The sequence below is a fragment of the Gymnoscopelus braueri genome, assembly GCF_963280865.1.
Source record: "Gymnoscopelus braueri genome assembly, chromosome: 7".
Lineage (NCBI taxonomy): Eukaryota > Metazoa > Chordata > Actinopteri > Myctophiformes > Myctophidae > Gymnoscopelus > Gymnoscopelus braueri.
Window position 1 is genome coordinate 52,517,185 of NC_137608.1, and position 14,679 is coordinate 52,531,863.

Genomic DNA, 14,679 nt, shown 5'->3' on the forward strand with positions numbered 1-14,679 from the left:
TGAACCCCATTGTGGTGTCTCCTTGTGGAGCGGAGGGGAAATGAACCTTGCAGTTTCTGACAACGTGACACTTTGGCTGAGATGGCCCGCTTGGCCGACACTGGCAAATACTCTGAGGGACCTAATAATTCAGCTCTAAAATGCAACTGATAGCCTAGGGAAGAAAAAATAAAATGAGCGATTGAGTGGTTACGCACATTAAAGATTGTCACAGCATTGTTTGTGACAAGTCACTTTCAAAACCAAAGTCCAAGACACAATACATTAAAGATCTTTATTCTCACATGGTAATTGTTAAAACATTGACCAGTGTGTTGTAACCAGGCCAATCTTCTTAAAACATATACTGTAGCTGTGATTTCTAGCATATACTATTATTATGATTAAATATGGAACCAATCATTTGCTCTTTTAGGTCCTGTATCTTCCAATGAGCATCTAAAACCACCAGTGACACATCAAGCTGTGCCTTCTTTTATGTTATTTATTCATAAACTAAATAATAAGTCATGTTTTAAATCCAAAACCTTTAGACAAACTTGAGCCTAAATTAGAATGAGCTCTTTGAATGTTAACACCTTTGTCTGTCTGTCTGTCTGTCTGTCTGTCTGTCTGTCTGTCTGTCTGTCTGTCTGTCTGTCTGTGTGTGTGTGTGTGTGTGTGTGTGTGTGTGTGTGTGTGTGTGTCTGTGGTAAACACATCAAGGGCCCCATTTTCGCCAGTGACTTACCCATTATCCCTTAACTTCTTTGCCATTGCTTTACTATTTTTAAAAACATTTTCAAATAGTTCAACTAGCCGATCTACATCTACACCTTGTGAGCTTGTAGACTGGCTATTGGAAAATAGTAAAACAATCCACAGAAGTTTAGGGATAGTGGGTAAGGCACTGGCAAAAATAGGGCCCCAAATGCAGAGAGACAGTGTAGGGCCTCAGTAAACTACCATCACAGGTAAACCAAGAACCTATAGCATCAGTCTAACCAATATCCTGTCACAATAATAATCTATACATTGAAACTATAGGATGCATCTGTTTAGATAACATCAGTCTTTCTTCCTCTCTCTCTTTCTCTCATTCTGCATTTTCTCTGTGTTTGTGTCTCTCATATTATCGTTCCATCTCTGTTGTTGTTGTTCTGTCACTCTGTGCTTTAATACTTTGAACAATGTTTAAGTTATATATCACATTCATTCTTTACAACACTGTTCACCTGTCTGTCTGTCTGTCTGTCTGTCTGTCTGTCTGTCTGTCTGTCTGTCTGTCTGGTCTATGATCAATGTGAGGAGTTGTGTTTAGTTTACTGTGAGGAACATGGACCTCCTGTGTTCAGAGTAAGTCCTCATGCACCAGTAGGAGTACCTCACAGAGCCAAGAAGACCCTGCCTCGTAGATTGTGTGTGTGTGTGTGTGTGTGTGTGTGTGTGTGTGTGTGTGTGTGTGTGTGTGTGTGTGTGTGTGTGTGTGTGTGTGTGTGTGTGCGTGCGTGCGTGCGTGCGTGCGTGCGTGCGTGCGTGCGTGTGCGCGCACACGCAGATTAAACGGTCGCACATTCCAAAAGCAGGTCTAGGGGTGAATTAGACCTGCCTACACCTAGGGGTGATTTCATATTAAATATGTTGTTCCTGATTTTGACTTTATTGAATGAATCTGTAATTGAATCTATTGACAGAATATGTTGTTAAATGGTTTTGTCTGAATATTCTCAATTCATCTTTTTATTGAATCTATTTATTGAATCTGTTGTAACCTGATTATATGTGAATGTATTGATGATATCTGTTGTTACCTGTTTTTATGTGAATGTATTGATGATATCTGTTGTTACCTGGTTTTGAGTGAATTTATTGATGGGATCTGTTGTAACCTGGTTTTGAATAAATCTATTGACTTAATCTGTTATTGTCTGATGTTGCTTTAATCTCACAACGTCTTACGTGACAAGAGTATTGTGATTAATAGTCCAAAAGATTGTATTGATTATATCCTCATACCCAACACCAAATGAAGTCCTGTGTTTCCTTGTTGTCTGCCAGTGGTCCCAGCATGGTTTGGACTGAGATGGAAACAATGCTGGGTCAAAGAGCTGGAAACACTGCTGGGTCAAAGAGCTGGAAACACTGCTGGGTCAAAGAGCTGGAAACACTGCTGGGTCAAAGAGCTGGAAACACTGCTGGGTCAAAGAGCTGGAAACACTGCTGGGTCAAAGAGCTGGAAACACTGCTGGGTCAAAGAGCTGGAAACACTGCTGGGTCAAAGAGTTTGTGTCACATACATGTTTGTTTTTTATTTGCCATTTTCAGCCACTAGGTGACACTATAGCAATGGTATTCTTTCCTGTCATCAAAAGCATTCTCCCTTTTTGTCATCTAGGCCCTAAATGACACAAATGGAAGTGTGCTTTAAGAGGAAATCTAACCACATTCAAAAATGTTATTCCATAACCTACAGTCAAAGGAAGCTTAGAATTCAGATGTTGTCTTATTCCAGTCACATATATTAAACACATTTAATATGTTTTGCATTAATTGTACAGTATTCAGCAATGACACTTCATAATACTGCTAAAAACAATAACAAGTGAACTGCTGGAGTGCTTCTGTTGCTTTACATCACCATCGATACAGTGTTCATGTGAAATATATACAATAATTACATTAAATAAACATATACAACAATTCTTAAAGTACAAAATGACTAATTCAAGCATATTTGGCTATCAAAAATAAATGTCCCACATCTTTGCATTTTTTTTTTAAATTGTCAATTGAAAAATAAAACACACAGAATCTGTATCCTGCTCATAGCTGCACTTCCTGTCACATGCATGAGGTGAGTAAGGTCAAAGGTCATTCCCAGAATCACTTAACTGAAACATCAGCGGTGAAGTGGAGCTCTTCATGCTCTGGTCTAGAGCAGTGCTTTTCAAAGTGGACTTCAGGGACCCCCAGGGGTCCGAGTTCAGGGACCCCCCCAAGAGGGAGTTCTATAGGCTCCCTCAGACGAAGGAGGGGTAGTTTAACTCAATTCACTTGAAATGACTACAATACAAACAAAATGTATTCTATCGATATGTTTCACCGCTGTGTGAACCTACGGTATGTTCAATTATGACATGTAGACAAATTAATTTGAGACAAAATCATATTTCATAATATCAGGGTTCGTAGGACAGAGTCATTTGAACTGCATGGCTTCATGAAAGAGAATTTGGGGGTCCACGACACGAAAAAGTCTGAGACCCCCTGGTCTAGAGTCTCAGTCCTGTAGTCCTTTGTTAGGTTGTTCAGAAGTATTTCACTGTTGAATTTAGATCCATTCCATTGTTTACTGTAGTACACAAACCGTTCATATGAAATCCCCACTGGATATGACCCCGGTCATGACCTTTGGGGAGGCCGTGGCTGAGTGGGTAGAGAGGCCGTCACCGGTTCACCTCCTGACCCCCGGTCTGTGTCCAAGTGTCCCTGAGCAAGACACTTAACTTAATATATTGCAGTATTGATACTTTTACTTAAGTAAAAAACGTGAGTACTTTTTCCACCACTGGACCCGGGGTTTGCCATCTCCCTCCTTTCATTGTCCATCTTTGTTTCTTCTTCTTCCTTTCTTTACAGAGGTATATATATATGTTTTTATATCTATTATGACCAGCTGTGTGGTCAAAACATGTCGGCGTCCTTTTTAATTACGTAGCCACCTAACGATAAAGGCTTAAATATATACGTTTCCTTCCTGTTAGGCGTGTTCTCTTGTTTGGATAAATATTTCATATCTTCGTTCCATTGTCCCAAGAGGAACCACATGTTGTTATGTTTTTGTCCAAAGACTCACTTGAGCCTTTTGTGCCGTCGGTATATGTTTTAGTTTGAAAACAGAATAGTACTTTGTTCGCCGCCGATGGAGCTCAGAAATGGTCGATTCTCTCCTCTCTCTCCGACTGGCCGCCCTCGGCTGTGTATTCTGAGGGTCCGTTGGGGTCGTCTATGGGGGTCTTTTTCTCGTTGTCTTCGTAGCTCAGGTTTTCGTACATCTGCTTGGCGTGGGGGCTGAGTTTCATCTCCTTGCTGGCTGCAGCCTGCTGCATCCGCAGCAACACCGCCTTGTTCACACCAGGACCTGCAAAATGCAAGAAAATTGTTACTATCTTTCTGTTTCTACCATTACTCTGTCTGTCTGTCTGTCTGTCTGTCTGTCTGTCTGTCTGTCTGTCTGTCTCTCTCTTCATTCAAACAGTGTTGATTTCGTCGACTAAAACTATGACGAAAAATGTTCTTCATGGATGAAAACTAAATAAAAACTAAATAAAAACTAAGCTATGACGACTAAATATGTTGACAATTTCGTCAACAAATAAAAACTAGACTAAAATGTTAGTGAGGGACGAGAAGAGATCCAGTAGAACTAAAAGACAAGTAATTTTATGTTTGGTTGCGCTCGGGTGTTGTGCTCTGAAAATAGCAGATCTACAAGCTCACAACGTGTTGCAGTGCGACACGTTGTGAGCTTGTAGATCGGCTATTTTCAGCATGCAACCAAGTGTAAAATCAGCCATTACGACACCATCAAGGCACCGCCAAAATACATTTCAGTCGACTAAATCAACTGTAGATTTAGTCGACTATAATCTTATGATATTTAGTCGACTAAGACTAGACAAAAACTAAAACATTTCAGATGACTAAAATATGACTAAAACTAAATCAAACATTTGCTGTCAAAATCAACACTGATCAGCAACGTGCATGTCTCTCTCTCTCTTCGACACACACACACACACACACACACACACACACACACACACAAAAGTAGCTGAGCAGCACAGGTAGGAATACGATACGATAATACTTTATTGTCAGTTTGCACTGAAATTTGTCTTGCGACCCAACAGCCATGTATGCAACATATAACAGTACACACATTTGACATGACACAAGAAAACAACAAAATACATACATAAAGACATGCAAAGACAAGAGCAATGTCCACCACTCAGCCTACCCCTGGCTTATAACTCCTGATTAAGCCTCAATGTCGTCTGATGGATAAGGATAAGGATAATTCCTTTTAACAGGTCGTTCATGAAAGTCCTTGCGGTCTTGTTTCCAATGAGAACCTGTGAGCAATTGGGGTTAAGAGTCTTGCTCAGGGACAAATTTCATATCATCGGCACATATGCTGGGATAGCCTGGAATCGAACCTGGGGCAACCAGGGCCAGCTCTGGTTCCCTAGGCGGGCTCACTAACCACTCAGCTATGGCCGCCCCTATGGACAAAGGACCTCTTCAGTTTGACCTTATTGTATGTAGGAACACCGTATCTCCTTCCTGAAGGCAGCAACCTATATTCTCCATACAAAGCATGGCTAGTGTTTGAAGTGATATTCCTTGCCAACCTTATCATACTGTTATTATACGTAGATGTATCCACCTGTTTCCGCGGGAATTTACTGGAGCAAAAATCCTGTGTGGGAAACATCCTGCGGGGGGACCGGAAGTAGGAAATAGCGGCTCAGTGTGTTTACATTTGCCAGCAGAACGTAGCTCGTTCGCAGCTGGCGAACGGGCCTTTTGCATGTAGTTGAAGCGCAAGGGGGTCGGGGGGCGGTGCATGGGGAGAGAGTCAGCGCACTGAAGTCAAGGCACACTACAGACTACTGTGTTGTTGACAGACAACGGATGCACGCTTATTATGAGAAACAACACAAATAAAACATGGCAAAACAGTTGCGTGCATTAGTGCAAGATGAGGGTAAAGGAAACATTCAGTCTAAATGTCCAGTAATTCGCACGCGAAAAGGAAACATTAATGTCCAGTTTGCTAATCCACAACTACTGTGCCAGATAATCACCAAGAGAGTTAAAAAAGAAAAAACGTTTCAGTCATTCAGTCCGACTTCACTGTAGCCTATAGTAGCCTTTTCATAAATTATATTTGTATTAGGCTGTCCTAAGAGTTTATAATATTTAGAGAAATGTAAGGTTTCAAATACAAAAGTATTGGTAGTAGTTGCTGGACATTTAGACTGAATGTTTCATTTATCCTCATCTTGCGCTAATGCACGCAACTGTTTTGCCAGGTTTTATTTGTGTTGTTTCTCATAAGCGTGCATCCGTTGTCCGTCAACAACACAGTAGTCTGTGCCTTGACTTCAGTGCGCTGACTCTCTCCCCCCCCCGCCCCCCGCCCCCTTGCGCTTCAACTACATGCAAAAGGCCCGTTCGCAGTACAGCTACGTTCTGCTGGCAAATGTAAACACACTGAGCCGCTATTTCCTACTTCCGGTCCCCCCGCAGGATGTTTCCCACACAGGATTTTTGCTCCAGTAAATTCCCGCGGAAACAGGTGGATAGAGCCTCTGAAGTGGTTGTCCAACAATCTTTGAACAAATGTTCACTTGCTGCAGCAGTTGTGATTTTAAAGCTACAGACAGACATCCATACCAGGTGGTACTACAGTACTGAAGAACACTCATAATAACAGAAGTGAAAAACAAAAGAAGAATCTGTCTACTAGCACCAAAAGATCTCAGACGGCGAAGGAAATAGACTCTTTGTTTTGTCTTCTTACCCACTGATTCAATCTGGTCTTTCCATGACAAAAGGTGGTCTATTACTACTCCTAGGTATGTATACGAACATACCTGGTTGATCTGTTCACTATGAATAGTAATGGGGGATCTGTGTATCTCTAGTGGAGCACCAAAAACAATCTCTTCTGTCTTTTTTGTGTTAATGATAAGAGCGTTGTTATCACTCCACTCCACCACCTTATTTACTCTGTGTTGGTGCAGTCCAGGATCACTGGAACTATCCAAAAGAGAAATCAAGACTGTATCATCAGAGTACTTTAGAATGTATTGGTCTGGTTTGTCAGTGCGACATTCAGACAGGCATTCCTCAGTACGACAGCTGTCAGTATAAAGTGTGAAAAGTACAGCTGAGCTTACACAACCCTGTGGAGCACCAACATTAGTAGTTAATGCTGAGGAGAGGGTTTTGTTCACTTTCACCCTCTGTACTCTGTTCGTAAGGAAGGAAGCATACCAGTGAATTAAGTATGGATTCAGTTCCAACTGTACCATCTTTGTCACCAGAATATCAGACTGTATTGTATTGAAGGCTGAAGAGAAGTCTAAGAACAGCACCCTTGCATGATTCTTATTAGACTTATCTAGGTGTTTTGTAATGAAGTGGACCAATGTGACAACCGCGTCCTCTGTACCGCAACCTTTCTTATAAGCAAACTGACAGGGGTCAAATTTGTCTTTAGTTATACTCACAAGATATTGCAACAGTATTCTTTCCAGTGATTTCATGGTCACTGAAGTGAGAGCTATGGGTCTATAATCCTTATGTTCTTTTGGACATTGGATTTTGGGTAGTGGTTTTATGTGCGAGGTTTTCCAACACAGAGGAATTATGTGTGTGTCTACAGAGGTTTGAAATATTGGTTGCCACACAGGAGCCAACTCAGATGCAAAGTTTTTGAGGAGAAAAGCACTGCACTCGTCCGGCCCATTAGCTTTCCTTGTGTTAGTACACCGAAACACTCTCCTGACATCCTCCTCAGTGATGATAATTCTGTCTGAGGGGGCAGGTGTTACAGCCTTCAGTATTTCAGTGCACTTAGAGGAATCACCTAATGATTCGAATCTGGCATAGAAAGTATTTAGGTCATTGGCAAAGCCAAGTTCATTGTCTGTCACAATAGGTTTGTTTGGGGATGACATTCCTGTCATGGATTTCATAGTATCCCACGCCTTTTTGTGATTCTTGGCTTTAAACGCATCCTCTAGATGCTGTCTATGTGCCAATTTTGCCTGCCTCATTTTTGTTTTTAGCTTTTTTTCTGTCAATTTGAGTGCACCGAAATCTTTGTTTATGAAGGCTGTTTTCCTTTCATTTATAACATTCTTTATGTCCTTGGTCACATAAGATTTATTGTTCGGATAGGAAGATGAGTCCATGAGCCATCCCCAGCAGTGTGATGACCAGGTTTAACCGGAAGAAGAAGATCTGGATGAGCTGAGCTTTGGCAAACGCCAGAACCACGATGCCAGGCAGGTTGGTCATGGCAACACCTGCTAACACCTGTGAGACACACACATTTGAAATATTTATTTATGTCCACATAATAAGAAGTACAGGATGTACAAAGGACATAAACACTGCCAGTGCAGTCAGATGAAGGGAAAACAGTTAGTTACAAAGCGCATGTAAAGCAGAGCAATGTTACATAGAAAACAAAAGATGGCATACTTGTCGAACACAGCGGACAACAATCATGGGTAAAGGAAGCAACGCCTCCTCCAAATTGAGCGGCTTCCTATAATAGCTGATATTGAGCAGTACCTTGCTAATTGTTTAGCCCTCCTTTTGGAGAGGCCGGCCATTTGCAGGCCCCTCACAACCAACTTGTGCACGTGTCCTAGACTACCAAAGATAAAAACCAAAAGTTTACATCTGTAGCCTAGCTGAGAGATGGTCTGCTCTGGCTGATGATATTTTAGCACACACACACACACACACACACACACACACACACACACACACACACACACACACACACACACACACACAAAAACTTTAAACTCACAAAAACACATTGAACGTCATGTTAAATCTTCAATCTAAAACCATCTGACAATGTAAACAACGACACATGCGTACTGCGTGTATGCGCATTCTCGTGCGTGGCTATACATGTAAAGCTCGCTCCTCCGTTCTTCACTTGACGTGCAGATTTCTGAACGGACCTGACCAATGAATGTAGCGCTATTGTTGAAGGCAGCTATCTTGTGTTAAAAACATTTCAACACACTTTTAAATTGAGTGACTGTCTGTAGACTATTTACATTTTACTGCATGTAATCACGGGTAACAGGGCGGAGAACGGGTCCATTATTTGACGGGCGGGGCGGGTCTCGTTTGTATTTTGATATAATCACGGGTGACGGGTCGGTCTACGGATCTGATTATTGGCGGGCGGGGCGGGTTGTCAAAATTGGACCCATGCAGGACTCTGAGGTAAATCTTATTAATCCCGTGGGGAATATTCAGTCACGGCTTCACCCAGCTGATGGCTGCTCAGACGACGGTCATCTTGCTCAGGGACAAGTAACTGTGTGTTGACAAGTATACTAGGCAGACCGGGGGTCAAAACCGGTGACCTTATAGCTACCAGACGGCCACTAAGCTACTGATGTGTGACAGTATAGACAGACATACGTACCGCACTGCCCATGTTGGCCGTAGCCTCCTTGGCCCGCTCCACCTGTGTGGGTTGGATGCTGAGGGCGAAGGATCTGGTCATGTGAGACACAAACTCCACAGAGATGCCCACACACTGGAGACCAAACACACACACAGGACAACTTACTTAGAACATGTACATCACTTACATGTTGCTCCTTTGTTCAATTTACAATTTAGGGATTTACATTTATTTAGACATTTACAATTTAGGCATTTAGCAGACACTCTTAATCCAGAGCGACTTACAGTAAGTAAGGACAACACAAGGTAATACATCAAATGCATAGAAATAGTAATCTAATAAACGATTAGCTAAAGAATAAAAAATAATGAACTAATACATAACTAAACCAAGAACCTATCATCAGCCTGTACATTGAAACTATACACACTATGGGATGCCAGGTCAACAATGACCGAGTTTAACCCTATTCTACTATATACTTTGTCTATTCGTAAATAGCCCACAAGCTCCCAACGTGTTGCGATGCATTGCATGTTAAGCTTGTAGATCTGCTATTTTCAAAAAAGGTTGAACAATGTTGTCTTACCGTGACCAGGTTAATGAGAGCCACGGCGTTGTAGTCGATGCCCCAGAGCGTCATGACGCCCACGGTGTCCACCGTGATCATGATGATGGTGAGGAGGTTGAGCAGGCCGGAGCGCAGGTCCATGCCCAGCAGGAGGCAGCACACCACGAACGTGGGCAGCAGACACAGAGAGATGTTGAAGAGGCCCTCCTGCACGATGGTCAGATACTGCTCATAGAACACATAGGTCACCCTGCACAGGAGAACAAGATGGTCAGGTACTGCTCATAGAACACATAGGTCACCCTGTACAGGAGAACATGATGGTCAGGTACTGCTCGTAGAACACATAGGTCACCCTGCACAGGAGAACATGATGGTCAGGTGCTGCTTAAATCTACAGTTGATTTAGTTGACTAAAATGTATTTTGGCGGTGCCTTGATGGCGTCGTAATGGTTGTTTTTACACTTGGTTGAAAATAGCCGCTCTGCTATTTTCAGAGCTGAGTGCAACCAAACATAAAATGACTTGTCTTTTAGTTCTACTGGATCTCTTCTCCACTAGATCCCTACCTAACATTTTAGTCTAGTTTTTATTTGGTGACGAAATTGTCAATATATTTAGTCTTAGTTTTAGTCATCATAGCTTAGTTTTTATTTGGTTTTCGTCAGTGAAAAAAGGAAGTCATAGTTTTGTCATAGTTTTAGTCAACGAAATCAACACCGGTCCAAACAAAGTATATATTTTCTTGTCTCCTGCCATTTTTCTGTATTATTTCAAAACAACTGTATTTTTGTACAGTGCTGTGCAGCAGAGTGAGGCTGACATACGTGTAGGGGAAGACCTCAAAGTCCGGGGAGGTGCCCGGTATCGCCCTCATGCCCATGGTGATGTTGTGTGCCAGTTCTCTGGCCTTCTGCATCGCCGCCGTGAACTCCTGAGAGTTAGTCAGTGGTGTGTGGTACGCCATGAACCTAGAGGCTGGACACAGAGAGAGAGAGTTAGTCAGTGGTGTGTGGTACACCACATGAACCTAGAGGCTGGACACACAGAGAGAGAGTTAGTCAGTGGTGTGTGGTACGCCATGAACCTAGAGGCTGGACACACAGGGAGAGAGTTAGTCAGTGGTGTGTGGTACGCCATGAACCTAGAGGCTGGACACACAGGGAGAGAGTTAGTCAGTGGTGTGTGGTACGCCATGAACCTAGAGGCTGGACACACAGAGAGAGAGAGTTAGTCAGTGGTGTGTGGTACACCATGAACCTAGAGGCTGGACACACAGAGAGAGAGTTAGTCAGTGGTGTGTGGTACACCATGAACCTAGAGGCTGGACACACACAGAGAGAGGGAGTTAGTCAGTGGTGTGTGGTACACCATGAACCTAGAGGCTGGACACACACAGAGAGAGAGAGTTAGTCAGTGGTGTGTGGTACACCATGTCCTAGAGGCTAAAATAAACCAAATTGGTAAATGAGACTTTTTAGTATCTTTCAAAAAAAAACAAAACAACAACAACACATGAGCTGTGTCTGAAATCAAAGCCATACTAACATAATAGTTAGTATGTCTAATTAGTATGTGAGACCGTCTAGTATGTCTGAAAGCTTAGCGGCTACTCATTAGTACATGAAATGCATGATAAATCTGGGAAATATTAACAGTATGCAACAGTGGACACTACACTGCTATGCAACACAATGAAGTCTGTGTCTGTATCAGGATATGAGATGAGATGATGAAGCCTCACCTATAATCTCTCCGCTGTCATCTTTCACCACAGCCTTGTCGTAGGCACCCAGACCTCTGTGGGGAAACACAGCAGGAGGTGTGATTATTATACATGAGAACTAGGGCTGTAACGATACAGTAACTGCATCGATGCGTCGATTTTCATTTCAACAATCGACGTATCGACATGTAAACAGCAACATATCGAATCGTTTGACAATGCGAATGCAAATAATCGTATCGAATCGGTTTGCAATGCAAATAATCTATTTTATCGATACTAAGTACTTGTGCGTTGTATTTAGCAATTTTAAGAAGACATTTTTAAAAGAGGGGTTTAATGACTTTTCCATTACATATCACTACAGTTGGTCTATCAATACATGTGTGTACTCTCTGTGTTCATGTCACGGTGCAGGTTTGTCCATATGTGTTCAAATACAATGTCCATGTATTTGCTAGAGAATCACTGTGTTTACTTATTTATATCCATAATAATAAATGTTTCCCTTAACCCATTGAGACCTGAAGCCGATTCTACATGTCTCCTAAATCTCTACTATTTAGGAGACGATACTAAATAAGTATTCTGAAAAACGTATGTTTCTATATCAGTGGTGCTCAATCTTTTTCATGTCAAGGACCCCCAAAATTATATGTATTTGGCCGCAGACCCCCATCAAAATATGTAGTTCCCGAGACCCCCAGAAGCAAAGATTTTAGTTAAAAATGTTCGCTTTAAAAATATATATATTCAAAGATTTGCACACATTTTAACGATTTTTCAAAAATAGCAGATCTACAAGCTTGTAGCGCGGCACTCGGTGCCGCGCTATGAGCTTGTATATCTGCTATTTTTGAATAGCCCAAAGTGTAAAATAATGCTTTTTAGCTCAAATCTAAAAATGACACAGTTCCAGGTCTTAATGGGTTAAAAAACCTGCACGTTTCACACGTTGCACACAGATTTATGCTTTTTGCTAAACAGTTACTGAATCGATTTTAAATCATTGAATCGTATCGTATCGTTATGAATGAACCAAAATCGTCCATGTATCGTTTCGTCAACCATGTATCGTGATGCGTATCGTATCTGTTAAAATGTATCGTTACACCCCTAATGAGGACGTGTTTCACAAACTAACGCTGCATGGTGGACCATCTCCATGCTGCTGTTGTCCTTCCCTTCCTTTATAAAGCTTGTTGTCAGAAGCTGTTCTCATATATTTTATTGTATTTGGCTGCAAACTCCCATCTGACAGCTCGCAGTGCGTCTCATTGTATTGCGCTGTGAGCTTGTAGATCTGCTATTTTTGAATAGCCAAAGAAATCTTAAAATGACACAGATGATGCTTTCCCGGTCTTAAAGGGTTAAGAGGGAATGGTTTAAAACCCTAAAAGGATCTCAAACGCCCGGCTCTGACCTCTTCTGGATGCGCCGCTCCGCCTGGACCAGGTTCTGCACGGCCTCCAGGACCTGACCCGCCGCCCCACACAGCAGCTCCACCAGGACCTGCTGGTCCACACAGCACCCTCCTCCTCCTCCCCCCCCCCCGCTGGGGGTCCGGGACCGCCCGCTGGTCCACCGCGGAGCCCCCTCCTCCCCGCTGGTCTGCAGCGTCCCTTCGCCGGTCCAGGACCACCAGCTTGTCCAGAAGAGTCTTAAAGAGGTGGTGCCATGTTTTTGCACTTTTTCTGTTTTTCATGTGTCTATGAGGTTGATAGAACTTCATTAAGCCCCCTGGTGGTGTTTTAATGGTGTTTTATATGTCTTCTCTGACTATTTGGAGTTTCTTCCTGGAGGCTGAAACCTTGAGGGTCAAACGTGCCAATAGAGAAACAGCGCTTTAGTGACATCACAAAGCCATACCCTCCCCCTCATTATCATAACACAACAGGTGTGGGCATGAGCAGGAGGAGGGACTAGGACAGGTGGGTGGTGCTAAGGTGGTGGAGGAGGTGCTAAGGTGAGAACCAGGTATACTTAATGAACTGGAGGCGTGTCCACATAAAAACAACATTTTAACACTTACTGTACACTTTTTTTTTTTTGAAAAAAATCCTTAAATAATAATAATACCTTATGATCAGGTTTTAGGGTTGAAAAATATCATGGCACCCCATCTTTAAAGTAACGCAGAGCGCTGAGGACGGAGCGCTCCTGATCCGCTAACACACACGGTGCCTGACAAGACAGACAGACAGACAGACAGGCAGGCAGGCAGGCAGACAGACAGACAGACAGACAGACAGACAGACAGAGGGTGATGCTGGGTTAGAATTAGTAATGAATTCCCTGGTGGTGTCCGTAAAGGCCAACTTTTTATTCCCTTTCACAACGTACCATGTCAGACTATGCGATTATAGTGGAACTAATCCTTTCCGTTTCTTTGTCGGGAGACTGGCCGCACTACAAGACACTATGTTGAATGCACTTATTGTAAGTTGCTTTGGATAAAAGCGTCTGCTAAATGACTGTAATGTAATGTAATGTAATGTACAAGATCAATCATGGGGAAGCAGTCAGAAACATTGTGCATCATAGTGCATATGTAGAATCATTCAGAAGTGCACTGCCAGGGCCAAGTGGATGATTTATTCATTGATTTATTTAGCGCTCTGTAGATACCTGGGTTTCAATCAGTTTTATGCACATTTTGGATTTTGCGCATCAAGTCCTGAATGGAAACGTGTATTTCACAAAAAAAAAAGTTTTATGCTTGAAGGAGGTGGATTTTCGGGCTTTATCGAGATAAGCAATGATGACTATCGATTTTGCACAGTTCATTATTTGTATAAGAATTAGTGTTATAAGTAGGCCTATCACAATAACTAGAAGCCACGTCAGTTTTAATACATTCCCATGTCAAACCAAGCACGTTTTCCGAACGCACGCATACGCCTGCGTTTCAATTGTAGGAATACCAAATAATACATTCAGATGATAGAATGAATGAATGCCACCGTAGGTTCATGGATGTGTTCTAGTACACTACACTTTGTAGTGGCTATTTGTCAACAACAATAAATAACTCAAAAGCCACTGAGGCACCAGGCAGCCAATCTTACGCAGATCAGGAGTATATTGGAATGAGTCCATTGTCCAGACAGGCAGTGACGTTTTGTGGCATTTATTGTAGCTTCACCATGAGGGACAATACA

At 42.4% G+C, this 14,679-nt stretch overlaps 2 protein-coding genes and 1 long non-coding RNA gene across 3 annotated transcripts in view; 1 reads left to right on the forward strand and 2 right to left on the reverse strand.

The window, feature by feature from the left end:
* The window catches only part of LOC308087921 (H-2 class II histocompatibility antigen, E-S beta chain-like), an 89,970-nt gene that overhangs the window by 45,391 nt on the left and 29,900 nt on the right, over positions 1-14,679 (forward strand). The gene's annotated exons all lie outside the window — the stretch shown is intronic.
* On the reverse strand, positions 9,556-13,641 carry LOC308089134 (NPC1-like intracellular cholesterol transporter 1; the record flags this gene model as incomplete). The annotated part of the gene is made up of 6 exons (XM_080433703.1): positions 9,556-9,570; positions 9,810-10,041; positions 10,620-10,770; positions 11,537-11,592; positions 12,942-13,163; positions 13,637-13,641. The coding sequence occupies 6 exons, from the start codon at positions 13,639-13,641 to the stop codon at positions 9,556-9,558; spliced, it is 681 nt and encodes a 226-aa protein (XP_080289829.1).
* Positions 13,644-14,679, reverse strand: part of LOC308087942 — a 38,934-nt gene continuing 37,898 nt past the window's right edge. Inside the window, exon 3 of the long non-coding RNA XR_013933389.1 lies at positions 13,644-13,702. This is a non-coding gene — a long non-coding RNA (uncharacterized lncRNA). The remainder of the gene's footprint in view (positions 13,703-14,679) is intronic.